Consider the following 12,858-nt stretch of genomic DNA (forward strand, 5'->3'; position numbering starts at 1 on the left):
ACACAGAGAAACCCTGTCTCGAAAAACCAAAAAAAAAAAAAAAAAAAAAAGATAGAGAAGCGGGGCCACAGGATTGTCCGTGGGCAGCCGCACTCTGGCTGAGACAAGGTACGATCTATGTCGGGTTATGTCCCCCTCCTCTGGTGGGACGTCTACCATGATGAATGCTCAGACGCTGACATCCTGGAGCTCCAGGGGGCCACCATGAAGTCAGGACTGCAGGACACACCCAATGGCGACAATAACACAGGATACAAGAACTAGTGCTCGGGTCGAAATGCCAAGCAGAGCGGCAGGAGGTCACTTAGCGGTGACTTGAGAAATACCTCCCCAACCCATTTCAGGACTGAAGTGTGTGTGTGTGTGGGGGGGGGACACGTGCTAACGTGTGTGAGTGCAGGTGGAGGCCAGAGGACAGCCTGAGGTGCCATTCACAGAGAGACCGTCTACTTCTGAGACAGGGTCACTTGTGGGCCTGAACTAGGCTAGACTGAGCACCCAGTGAGGCCCAGAGAGGCCCCTGCCTCTGCCGTCCCAGGGCTAAGGAAGGAAGGTGTCACCATGCCTGGTTTGTCTGTTTTGGTTTTGCATGGGTTCTGGGGAGACAACTCAGACCCCCACACTTGTATGGCAAGCACTTTACCAACTGACCCCCCTCCCCAGGCCCGTGGAGGTGGGGTTTCCAACACACCGCCTGGCCATGCCTTCTCAACGTGCTAAGAATGTTAGGACCCAAACAGCCGACAAGGTGGCCCTGGGCCTTTACCTGGAGCAGACACCCCACTGCCGTAGCCATGGGCAGCGATGACGAAGGGCTCATTCAGTGTGATCCAAAACTTCACCTTGTCCCCCAGCCTCCGGAAGAGCACATCTGCATACTCCTTAAACAGCTGCACAATTGTCTCGTTCTCCCAGCCCCCGATGTCCTGAAGGGCCTGGGGCAGGTCCCAGTGATACAAGGTCACCTGGGGGGGAAGCCAGAGCAGTGTTCTGTCAACCGTTTCCTCAGCGACAGGAGACATGCACAGGCGCTGGCGTGGAGAGGCTCAGGGAGGTCTGGACTATCTCCAAGACAGGAAAGAAAACGCTCCCTTCTCTAACTCTGAACCATGTGAATATATGGACAGTTCAAAACCCAAGCTGAAAAGCCGTTTCGGTGCCCAGATGGTGGCTCGGCCGGTGAAGGCACTTGCCACCGAACCAGATCTAGGTTCAACCTCCAGGATCCGCATGGCGGAAGAGAGAGGTCCTCCTGGAAAGCTGTGTTCTGATTTACTTACACACACACACACACACACACACACACACACACACACACACACACACCTACGTTTTGGGGGTTGGCAATAGGACTCAGTCGATTGAGTACTTGCCTAGCATGCATGAAGCCCTGGGCTCCATCCCCAGCACCAAATGCATGGCATGATGGTGCACATAGACGGGACAGAAGGTCAAGGACAGCCAAGGAGTCAAAGGCCTGCTGGGATATAGGAGACCCTGTCTCAAACATAAATCAGTAAGATCCTGTCTGAGAAATAAATAAATGGATAGGAGGGGCAGGCAGCACCTTAAAAATAGATTAGATGAATACAATAAAAAGCCAGCTTTTGTCTGTACACTAGATGGGTCCCCGCATGCCCCACTGCCTCGGGGGACCGCACCCTCCCTCACCTGTGGAGTGATGCCAGCAGCCAGCAGGGCGTCAATGAAGCGGACGTAGTAGCTGAGGCCCGCTTCATTGATGAACCGGGTGGTTCCGTCGGGGAGGACCCTGGACCAGGAGATGGAGAAGCGGTAGTGGGACACGCCCAGGCTCTGGAGGGCCACCACGTCCTCAGCGATCTTGTGGTAACTGTCACAGGCCACATCTCCATTGTCGTTGTTCGCCACCCTCAGGGGCGTGTGGGAAAACGTGTCCCAAATGCTGAGTCCTTTGCCGTCTGCCCTCCACGCGCCTTCAACCTAGAGACAAGAGGAGGCAGCCTGAGTCGTGTGACCAGACGCAGGTCCTCTTCCGCACACCCTGCCGCCGCCGCCGGTTTCTGAAGTTGCCTGAGCACCTAGCAGCATCGCCCTGCGCTCTGTGGCTGTACTGGCTGCCCACACCACCGTGCAGAGCGGGCATCTCTCTGTCTCTGTCTCTGTACGTGAGAGAGAGACAGGGACAGGGAGAGACAGAGTCTCACGCAGCCGAGGCTGGCTTTGAACTCTCATGTAACAAAGGAACCAAGTGCTCTACCAACCGAGTCGCATCCCCAGTTCCAAGATGATGGATTTCATTCTAGTTTCCAATTAATGCTGGCAGTGGGGTCTGTCAGATGGTGGGTACTCACCAAAAGTCCTGAGCGAACAATTCCATGCCCCCTACCACCTCTAACTACAGCCAAGCAAACTGCAAGGGTACTGGTGTGGAAGACGTAGCTGTGGTCCAGACATGCTGGCTGTTTCTGCCTTCCTCCTTCTCCTCCTCCTCCTCCTCCTGCTCCTCCTCCTCCTGCTCCTCCTCCTCCTGCTCCCTAACTCCTTCCTGTCTGTGGTGTCCAGTGGGTAGACAGGCACCACAATTTACTTTAAAACATTCCAGCGAACATGCTGTCACACACAAGTACAGTGCCGCAGCTGAGACGATGTCGCATTTTAACCATGAATGCACATCCCGTCCTGGCTGGGAGAGGGGCAGAGTGGAGAGAGCCAGAAGGAGCATCGCCATAGGAACCACCCGCGCGCGCAGAGGGGGAGGAGGCTGGGACCAGAGGACCAGCTGAGGCGGTGAGAAGCCAGATTTATACACAGCGAGATTATTTATATAGAGACTTCTACTGGAGGAGGAGACACCAATACGGAGAGTGAAAGGACCAGCATTTCCCCACGGAGTCAGATTTGAACTGGATGTATGGATATGAACTCAAGGCTTTAAACACACCAAGTGTGGGACTGGGGGATGTGGCTAAGTTAGAAGAGGCCTTGCCTGGCCTGTATGAGGCCCTGGTCTCTATCCCCAGCACTGCATACACTGGGGGTGTTGGTTCACGCCAGTAATCCCAATACTTGGAAGGTAGAGGCAGGGGGATCAGGAGTTCAAGGTCATCCTTGGCTACAGAGTGAGTTTGAAGCCAGCCTGGTGTACATAAGACCCTGTCGTGTATATAATCAATAAACGCAAAGTGGGGTGGCTGGAAGAGTTAATTTACACAACTGTATGTGGGGTACATCCGTGTGTTTTTCAGTTCTGACTACTGAGAGGACCCACAAGTTGTGATACTCCAGGGGCGGTGAGGGTACCAGCATCCAGACAGTTTGCTGCTGTGAAAAACAGCTGGGCATCCTAGAGAAAGGGCTGCCTAACAACTGGAGAGGAAAGGGTACAGGTGAGCCCACTGTGCCAGAAGGGATTACGGAAGCCGGGCTGGGGTGTGGCTTAACTGGTGGAGGCCTGGCCAGCATGCCCGGACCCATGGGCCATTCCATCCCAGCACCGCACGAAGCATGCCTAGCTCTGGGCACCCATAAGCCCGGCCTTTGAGGAGATGGAAGCAGCGCGTTCGAACGGTCAAGAACCCAAGAATTCTGGGGTGCTCAGCAAATTCAAGGCCAGCCTGACCTAGATGAGACCCTGTCCCAAAACAAAAACCACTGGATAAAGAGGAGGAGAAGAAGAAGAAGGAAAGAGAAAGAGAGAGGAGGAGGAAGAGAGGGAGGGAGTTCTTTAAAAAGAACATGCTGATCAGACCCAAGCTGAGAAATTCTGCTACAGAGGACTGATGTTGTTTGCCTGAAACACACAGGACGAAGCCTCTGGGGTCTTGACATTGGCCCCTACTGAGTGTAAGGTCGGCCAGAGCACCTAACAGGACAGGGACCTGGGGTTCCTTGAGCTGAACAGAGAATGAATGAACAGGTAGTTGATGTTTCCCTACTAAACGTCAGTCTGGTGGAACTGTGGCGGACTATCACATGGTGGCGTGGGCACTGGAGACCGGCCATCTCCAGCCGTAGACTATCTATAGCCGTAAGTATCTAGAGAAAGCCCAAGTAAACTAGTTCTTCTATGCATTGCCTAGGTCATGGTATTTATCACAGGAACAAAAAATAGAAGATAGGGACAGGGACCCTGTGAACTTCACATCAGACAAGTTGTCTATTGCTTTTTCTCTATGGTACTGGAGATCAAACCCGGAGCTCCATGCCTGGCAAGGGTCAGCATGCCGGCGCTGAGCCACATCCCGTGCCCATTCACTGTTCTCTCTCAACTCCTGAGGAAAGGTAATAGTATCCTATGGTCTGTATTCATCTCCTTTGTCACGAACACAGGAGGCGTCCGATGTCCGAGCATCAGAAAAACCCAGACTGAGTTCGGAGCCCACTTGGGCCAGCTGCCTGTGCAGATGAGCTGGGCGAGAGGAGGCGGCCTCCAGGGAGATGATGGGCTCGCCGGCCTCTCCCTGGACGTTCTGTCTGTCATGGCTCTACCTGCCCCATCTGGCCCTTCAGATGCTCATCTCAGCCCTTGACAGGATCTACAGACACCTAGGAAACAATTGTCTGGCCAATCTACAAAGAAGTTTCTAGACTGAATTAACTAAAGGAGGAAAATCACCCTGGATGTGGGCAGTTACCGTTCAGTGGCTGGAGTCTCAGAGTGAATAAAACTGAGAGAGTGAGCTGAGCCCAAGCATCCATCCATCCTCTCTGCTTCCTGAGGATGGGATGTGACCCCTGCTGTCAGGACTTCCCCCCATCACAGTATCACGGTATCACGAGAGACGGCATCCTAAACTGTGAACCTGAATTTCAACCCTTTTCTCCTTCAGTTTCTTTGTCTGGTATTTTATCAGAGCAACAAGACAAGTAAGAAGCCAGCCCCCACCCAAACTGACCTTACTGAATTTGGCGGTGGGAGGTACTTGGTACACACACACACATACACACACACACACACACACACACACACACACACACACACACACACGTCTGCACAGGTCCTCTGGAGGCTCTGGCTTGTGTGCCCGCCTCCCCGGCACTGTGCAGAAGCTTGGAGCCCCACAGCAATGTAGGAGAGTGAGCCCAGGGCGTCAAACTCCTCACCTGATACGCAGCAGAAGCCGCACTCCAGATGAAGCCCTTGGGGAACTCCCCATACAGGAACTCGTCCTCCTTGGCCAGGGGCATGCCGTTGTTGGCGATGATGTCTGTATAGTTTCTGGCTGAGGCTCTTGCTGTTCGAGGTCTGTCCGCATGGTCAAAGTCAACATGATACAATCCAAACTTGACTGTGTAGCCCGACAGCCACTCAAAGTTGTCCATCAGGGACCAGGCAGAATACCCTCGAAGGTCCACGCCATCCAGCCTGTAGGCTAGGTTATGCCAAAGAGAGCAGAAGAAAGCGTTAGGCAATAGGCAGGAGCCTCGAGAAGGCCAGCCATGTGCGGGCACTGGCTTCCAGGCTATGTCCCTCAACCAGGGAAGTGTACAGTCACATGACTCCTGAGAGAGGACAGGCCACCTCCTCACTCTCACTTTTTGCTTCTTGTTTTGTTTTTGTGTCTGTAAGTTTTTGCACCCAACAGGCCTCTCTGCCGATGCAGCAATCCAAATTAGACCAAATCAAACCAAATCAGACCAAATCAAACCAAATGAGGAAAAGCCCAAGTTTAATGGTAAAAATGCTCCTGGATGATTTTCCTGGCCTCTCAGAGAGGAGATGGGGAAGAGAGACAAAAAAACATGTCTGCATTTGGGGGGTGCGGTTTAAATACCCTGTGGGAGTGGTCTTGAGCATCTCTGGGAGAGGAGCCATGTTTGGCGGGCTTTCTGAGATGAGGCAGAGTTTGGGAAGAGAGAGTTGGGGAGGGGGCTGAGGTGCAGCTTCCACCAGAACTGTGGTTTTTTTTCTTTCTTTCTTTCTTTCTTTCTTTCTTTCTTTCTTTCTTTCTTTCTTTCTTTCTTTCTTTCTTTCTTTCTTTCCTTCCTTCCTTCCTTCCTTCCTTCCTTCCTTCCTTCCTTCCTTCCTTCTTTCTCTCTTTCTTTTTCAAGACAGGGTTTCTCTGTGTAGTTTTGGTGCCTGTCCTGGAACTCGCTCTGTAGCCCAGGCTGGCCTCGAACTCACAGAGATCTGCCTGCCTCTGCCTCCCGAGTGCTGGGATTAAAGGTGTGCACCAACACCTCTCAGCAAAGGATGGATGTGTTTCTTAAACCTGCATTCTCAAGTTGGTGTTGAAATATTTTGCTTTCTTTCTGGGATGACTTCAAATAAGTGTATGACTCTCTGGGTATTGGCCAAGATAGGCTGTTGGGATGTAAAATTGAAAGACAGTGCCTTGGGCTGGAGAGATGGCTCCGAGGTTAAGAGCACTGACTGCTCTTCCAGAGGTCCTGAGTTCAATTCCCACAACCACATGGTGGCTCACAACCATCTGTAATGAGATCTGGTGCCCTCTTCTGGTCTGCAGTCACATATGCTGTATACATAATAAATAAATAAATCTTTAAAAAAAAAAAAAAAAGAAAAAGAAACGAAAGACAGTGCCTTATAGTCAAGAAGTTCATTGTCCAGGAGCAGAACGTGCACAGAAGAACCGTGAGACTGTTCTTTTGTGACGCCACAGTGGAAGTGTGTTGACAGCAGACAGGACTGACTGCAGCTGGAACAGAGGCACATGTGATCTGGAACGGATTCTCGGAGGACTGCTCCAGACTGGATTGTGAAGGTCAAATTCGCAGTTACTAACTTTTTGCTAGCCTCTGTGACCCTGCAGCAAGTGAGGTAAAAGGACAGGCCTCTCAAACTCAAGAGCCTCAGCCCTGGTTAGACACTAAGCACACCAGTGTGAATTTATTGATGTCGTTTCAAATGTTTTGAGACAGGATCTCATGTAGCCCAGGCTGGCCTTGAACTCACTGTAGTCAAAGATAAACTTGGGTTTCTTCTGTTCCTTCTCCCCGGGCTGCACCAGTGGTGGGAATGCGGGTGTGCACACCATGCCCTCCCTCTCTGGGGCTGGGATTGGAGACCGGGGCTTTGTGTTCTAGGCAAGCAATTCGAGAACTGAGCCACAAACCCAGCTCTTCAAGTGCAAACTTACATTTTTTATTTGTTATTTATCTGTGTGAGTGTGTGTGTGAGTGTGTGTGTGAGTGTGTGTGTGAGTGTGTGCGTGAGTGTGTGTGTGTGTGTGTGTGTGTGTGTGTGTGTGTGTGTGTGTGTGTGTGTAGGCCAGAACACAACCTCAGAAAACCCACTTTTCTTTCCCAGAGCCGCTCATGTGACCTGGAGCTCACCAAGTGGTCTGGGCTGGCTGGCCAGTGATCCCCTTTCTGCTTCCTCAGCACAGAGATTACAAACACATCCTGCTGGCTCCTTTTCTGGTCCCCAGCCTTGCAAGGCAAACACTTTACTAACTGAGCCCTGCCCATGCCCAAAAGAGTGACTTTCAAAGCACCTGTCAAAGCATGGGGACACATGACAGATGGAGGACAGGAGACTGGACACGTGACGGACAGAGGACAGGAGACTGGACACGTGACGGACAGAGGACAGGAGACTGGACACGTGACGGACAGAGGACAGGAGACTGGACACGTGACAGACGGAGGACAGGAGACTGGACACGTGACAGACGGAGGACAGGAGACTGGACATGTGACGGACGGAGGACAGGAGACTGGACACGTGACGGACGGAGGACAGGAGACTGGACACGTGACAGATGGAGGACAGGAGACTGGACACGTGACGGACAGAGGACAGGAGACTGGACACGTGACGGACAGAGGACAGGAGACTGGACACGTGACAGACGGAGGACAGGAGACTGGACACGTGACGGACAGAGGACAGGAGACTGGACACGTGACGGATGGAGGACAGGAGACTGGACACGTGATGGACGGAGGACAGGAGACTGGACACGTGACAGACAGAGGACAGGAAACTGGACACGTGACGGACGGAGGACAGGAGACTGGACACGTGATAGATGGAGGACAGGAGACTGGACACGTGACAGACAGAGGACAGGAAACTGGACACGTGACGGATGGAGGACAGGAGACTGGACACGTGACGGACAGAGGACAGGAGACTGGACACGTGACGGGCGGAGGACAGGAGACTGGACACGTGACGGACGGAGGACAGGAGACTGGACACGTGACGGATGGAGGACAGGAGACTGGACACGTGACGGACGGAGGACAGGAGCCTGGGAGGTTTAGCCAGAGGCTGAGTCTCACGCACCTTTCAGAGCCTCGTTGATATAGGTTTTGTGGTAGAATATCCTTGCTGTGTCGTCCAGCGTGGGGCTCTCCAGCCCCTGTCCATTCTCAGTGATGTAAATGGGAATGTTGCCATACTCTTCCTTGATCCAGTTCAGCAGCCTCCGCATCCCCCAGGGCACGGCCGCGTGCACTGCCGTGGAGACGGACGGAGAGGTCATGTCGCTGACCGTCAGCTCCCGGTCATCGTCATAGCTGGGTGGGTTCAGCCTTGGGGTGTTATGCTGCACATACACGGACGAGTAGGTGTTGAGGCAAAAGACGTCAGCGGTACCCCTGATGTAACCCTTCTCCTCCTCTGTGAAGATGGGCAGGCGGGACTCAGCCAGGCGCTGCAGTTCACTCCTGTTCCCCACATTCCACTTCATGACATCTGGGTAGTCCCCATTCCTAAAAATGGGGTGGGCAAACCAGCCCAGGGAAAACTGCAGCATCCGGTCGGCAGCTTCCACATCTCTTTGGAGCCCTGGGTCCTTGGGTTCCACCCAGTGAGTGTTGAGGCTCAGGGAAATGACCCCCTTCTGCTGCTGCCTGTATTTCTCGTCGTAAGTATGGTAGACTCTGGCGTGAGCCTTGATGATGACGTGGCTGACCCTGTAAGGTGCCCAGCCCGGGTCCTGCACGTTTGGGGGAAATACCCCTGAACTGTAGCCCAACAGCACCATATACAACGGCTCATTAAAGGTCATCCAGAACTTGACTCTGTCACCAAAGGTCTTAAAACAGAAGTCAGCATAGCTGTTGAACAAGTCAACCAAAGAGGAGTTCTCCCAACCTCCAATATCCTGGAGGGCCTGGGGCAGGTCCCAGTGGAACAGCGTCACCATGGGAAAGATGTTGCTCCCCACCAGGCCGTCAATCAGCCTGTTGTAATAATCCACACCGTGATTGTTGATGGAAGTGTTCCTTCCTGTGGGGAAGATCCGAGACCAGGAGATGGAGAACCGATAGGCCTTGACCTTGAGGGTGCGAAGAATATTCAGGTCGGCATCCAGCTGGTGGTAGCTGTCACAGGCTACGTCTCCGGTGGCATTGTCTTTCACACTGTTCCCCGGGGTGTGGGTGAAATTGTCCCAGATGCTGGGGCCTTTGCCATCAGCGTCCCAGCCTCCTTCGATCTGATAGGCCGAAGAGGACACACCCCACAGGAAGTCATCCCGGAACGTGCCATGATAGAACAAATCTCTTTCAAACTTGGGCTGACTGGAGAACTTCTCCCACACTATTTTAGCCTTGGAGGGCACCTCAGACGGGAAGGTGAAGAGGGCTGGGGCTCTGGAGGCAAGGTCTGCTTTCGGAGGCAGGGGGCTGCTTCTTGCTTTCCCGGCGGGGAAACCGTTCTTTTCTATGACGCTGGTGAAGAAGTAGGCAGATTTCCTGGCAGTCCTTGGCCTGCTGCTGTCGTTAAAGTTGACATGGTACAGGCCGAACCTCTGGCTGTAACCTGAGGGTCCTTCGAAGCCATCAATGAGGGAACGAACAATGTATGAGCGGACGTCCACCAAATCCTCCTTGACAGCTATAAAGAGAAAACAAAAGTTAGGCATGTGCAAGTGTGTGTGCGTGTATGTGTGAATGCATGTAAAAACCAGAAGACAATCTCAGCTGTTGTTCCTCAGCATGCCACCCTCTTTTTTTTTTAACTTAAAAATTATTTTTATGTGTACGGGTGTTTTGCCTGCATGTACGTCTGTCACCACATGTGTGCAGCGCCTACAGAGGTCTGAAGAGGCCATCAGGTCCCCTGGGACTAGAGTTCCACTCCTGATCCCACTGCCTCTGCCTCCTGAGTGCTGGTGTGAGCGGCATACACTCCCCGGTTTACACAGCGCTCCGGATGGACCCTACTGCTGCCAGCACGCTAGGAGAGCACGCTACCTCCTGAGTTACATCCCCTGACCTATTCATTATTATTATTATTTTTAAAGATTTATTTATTTATTTATTTATTTATTTATTATGTATACAGTGTTCTGCCTGCAGGCCAGAAGAGGGTGCCAGATCTCATTACAGATAGTTGTGAGTCACCATGTGGTTGCTGGGAATTGAACTCAGGACCTCTGGAAGAACAGCCAGTGCTCTTAACCACTGAGCCATCTCTGAAGCCCCCTATTTAATTATTTTTGAGACAGGCTCTCACTGAGTATTCCAGGATGACTTTGAACTCTCAATCTGATTCCAAGTGCTGGGGATAAAGGGATACACCACCATGCCTAGCAACAAGCATCCATGGATCACATGAAGATGGAGGCATAGGCTGGAGAAGATATGGATGCTAGGCCATTAATCACATCTTCTCAGATGGCCGATTCTCATCGGCTTCTGAGAGTGACAGGTGAACTCATTCTAGGTGAGCGACCTATGTGCTGAAAACCACTTGCCACCCTTTCCACTTGGATAAGAAGGTGCGTGGGTCAGACTGAGCGTGTATGTGTGGCTCAGCTACAGAAAAGGGAAGCGCAGTGCAGACTGGATGGCCAGCTGAGGGGGGCGGAGCTCAAAGGGCTGGTGCCCTGAGGGGAATCAGCGGTCTGGGGTCCTAGCCTGTGTCAGCCCATCTGCACCCCACTAGGGACTGAGGGCCTCTTTCAGGAGGGATGACATTTATTCGGTACCGTGTCCTCACTGTCTTACACAGTCCCTGGTTCCTCGTGCTCTCAATGAACACTGGTTAACCAAGTGCGTTAGACTCCTGGACCGGAGAGGCTGGTGCAATGGCTCAGTAAAGAAAGGCTCTTGGTGAGCAAGCCTGTTGACCCGAGATCAGTCTCTGCCCTGTCTCATTAAACAGAACTCTGAAGCCTCAGGGAAGAGCCAGCCCCTCAGGATCAGCAGCCTTCTTACCCTTGAGCACCTCGTTGATGTACAGGTTGAAGTAGTTCACCCTCACCGAGTCGTCAAGGAGATCGTCTCCTTCCCCTACCGGCATGCCATTCCCAGCCACGAAGATTGGAACTCTTCCCTTCGTGTACTCCATGGAAGCAAACTGCAGCAGCCTCCTTATGCCCCAGGGCACCACCCGCATCCAGGGAGATGCAGTCTGGGGCCACGTGGGGTCCACGTGCTGGGAGAATCCTCCGATGTTATCGTAGCTGGGGATGCAGGTCTGCCGCCCAGCCTTGCTGACCAGGCGGGACGTGTAATGAGACAGACCAAGGAAGTCCGCCGAGCCTTTCAGGAGCTGCTTCTCCGCTGCAGTGAACTCCGGGAGTTGGGCCACAGGACCACCACACTGCTGGTTTATCTGCCGGATCTGGGTCCGAAGCACGGTGGGGTAGTCCCCATCCACAAAGATGGGGTGTGCAAACCAGCCCAGCATGAAGTGCAGGAAGCGCTCAGCGGCAGCAAGGTCCTGGGGACTCTGCCCATCCAGAGGCTCTGCCCAGTCGGAATTGAGCACAATGCCCACGCGCCCCTGCTGCTGTTGGCGATAGTGAAGGTCGTAGTGATGCCAAGTTCTGGCGTGCGCCTTGAGGATCAAGTGAGCCACCTTGGGAGGGAAAAGGGAGGAAGGTAATGTCAACAGCGGCACTAGCAGCTCAGTCGTGTCGCCAAGTTACTGCCGAAGTCAACAGAATCAGCAATGGGGCTGGGATGGGGCTGCAATGGTAGACAGCCTCCTGTTCACAAAACCCCAGCTCCATTTCCTGCACTACACGACTCTGGCATGGTGGTGCAAGCTGAAATCACAGGAGCCACTATAAACACTCAGGAAATTCTCAACCATAAGAAAAGCTTACCTGGCGCACACCTTTAATCCGAGCACTAGGGAGGCAGAGGCAGGCAGATCTCTGTGAGTTTGAGGCCAGCCTGGTCTACAGAGTGAGTTCCAGGAAAGGCGCAAAGCTACACAGAGAAACCCCATCTCGAAAAACCAAAAAAAAAAAAAAAAAAAAAAAGAAAAGTTTACAAAAGCCAGGTATGGTGGCTCAGCCTGTCTCCCCAACCCCATTCCACCCCACCCCTGGCCTGTCTTTTAGAGGCTGAGGCAGGAGGATTTCGGTGAGCTGAAGACTGAAAACTTGGAATTTCATGTTAGCTTGAGCTACAAACTGAGACCTAGCTGGAAAACACCAAAGCAAATAAAAACAAAAGCTTAAGAGCTGTGACTACAGATAAGTTATACACATAGAATTGCTAGCCTAGAATGCAAGGGCCCTGGTCTTCCCCCCATAAAAGCAGGCATGGTGGCCCGTGTCTGTCATCGCAGCAGCAGGAGGCAGGGATTGAACCCAGGGCCATGTGCACACTAGGCAAGAGCCCCACAGTGAGGATACCCCTCCAAGCCTGGAACTCGTCTTTGGGGTTAAGAAGACTTGACCAGGGCCGAGGGTGCAGCTCAGTTGGCAGAGTGCTTAGCCCTAGGTCTAATTCTCTTCACTGTTTACAGATCAGACCTGGCGGTGGATGCCTGTGACCCCAGCTCTCAGGAATCTAAGTAAGAGCTCAGAAGCTCAAGGTCATCCTCAGCTACATGATGAGTACAGCATCAGCCTGGGTGTACAAGACAACAGTAACAACATGTACCCATCCTTCCCTCTCTGGCTTCCTTTCCAGGGCGGGAAGGAGACAGCCAAATGTGTT

General features: G+C 52.8%; 1 protein-coding gene across 1 annotated transcript in view; it reads right to left on the reverse strand.

Annotated features, from left to right (window-relative positions):
- The window catches only part of Lct (lactase), a 41,155-nt gene that overhangs the window by 10,406 nt on the left and 17,891 nt on the right, over nt 1–12,858 (reverse strand). The window contains exons 7-11 of the mRNA XM_076547296.1: nt 11,119–11,764; nt 8,237–9,793; nt 5,086–5,354; nt 1,672–1,962; nt 767–965 (exon numbers count right to left, since the gene is read on the reverse strand). Coding sequence (XP_076403411.1) covers nt 767–965; nt 1,672–1,962; nt 5,086–5,354; nt 8,237–9,793; nt 11,119–11,764 — 2,962 coding nt within the window. The remainder of the gene's footprint in view (nt 1–766; nt 966–1,671; nt 1,963–5,085; nt 5,355–8,236; nt 9,794–11,118; nt 11,765–12,858) is intronic.

This window comes from Peromyscus maniculatus, chromosome 11 (assembly GCF_049852395.1).
Source record: "Peromyscus maniculatus bairdii isolate BWxNUB_F1_BW_parent chromosome 11, HU_Pman_BW_mat_3.1, whole genome shotgun sequence".
NCBI lineage: Eukaryota > Metazoa > Chordata > Mammalia > Rodentia > Cricetidae > Peromyscus > Peromyscus maniculatus.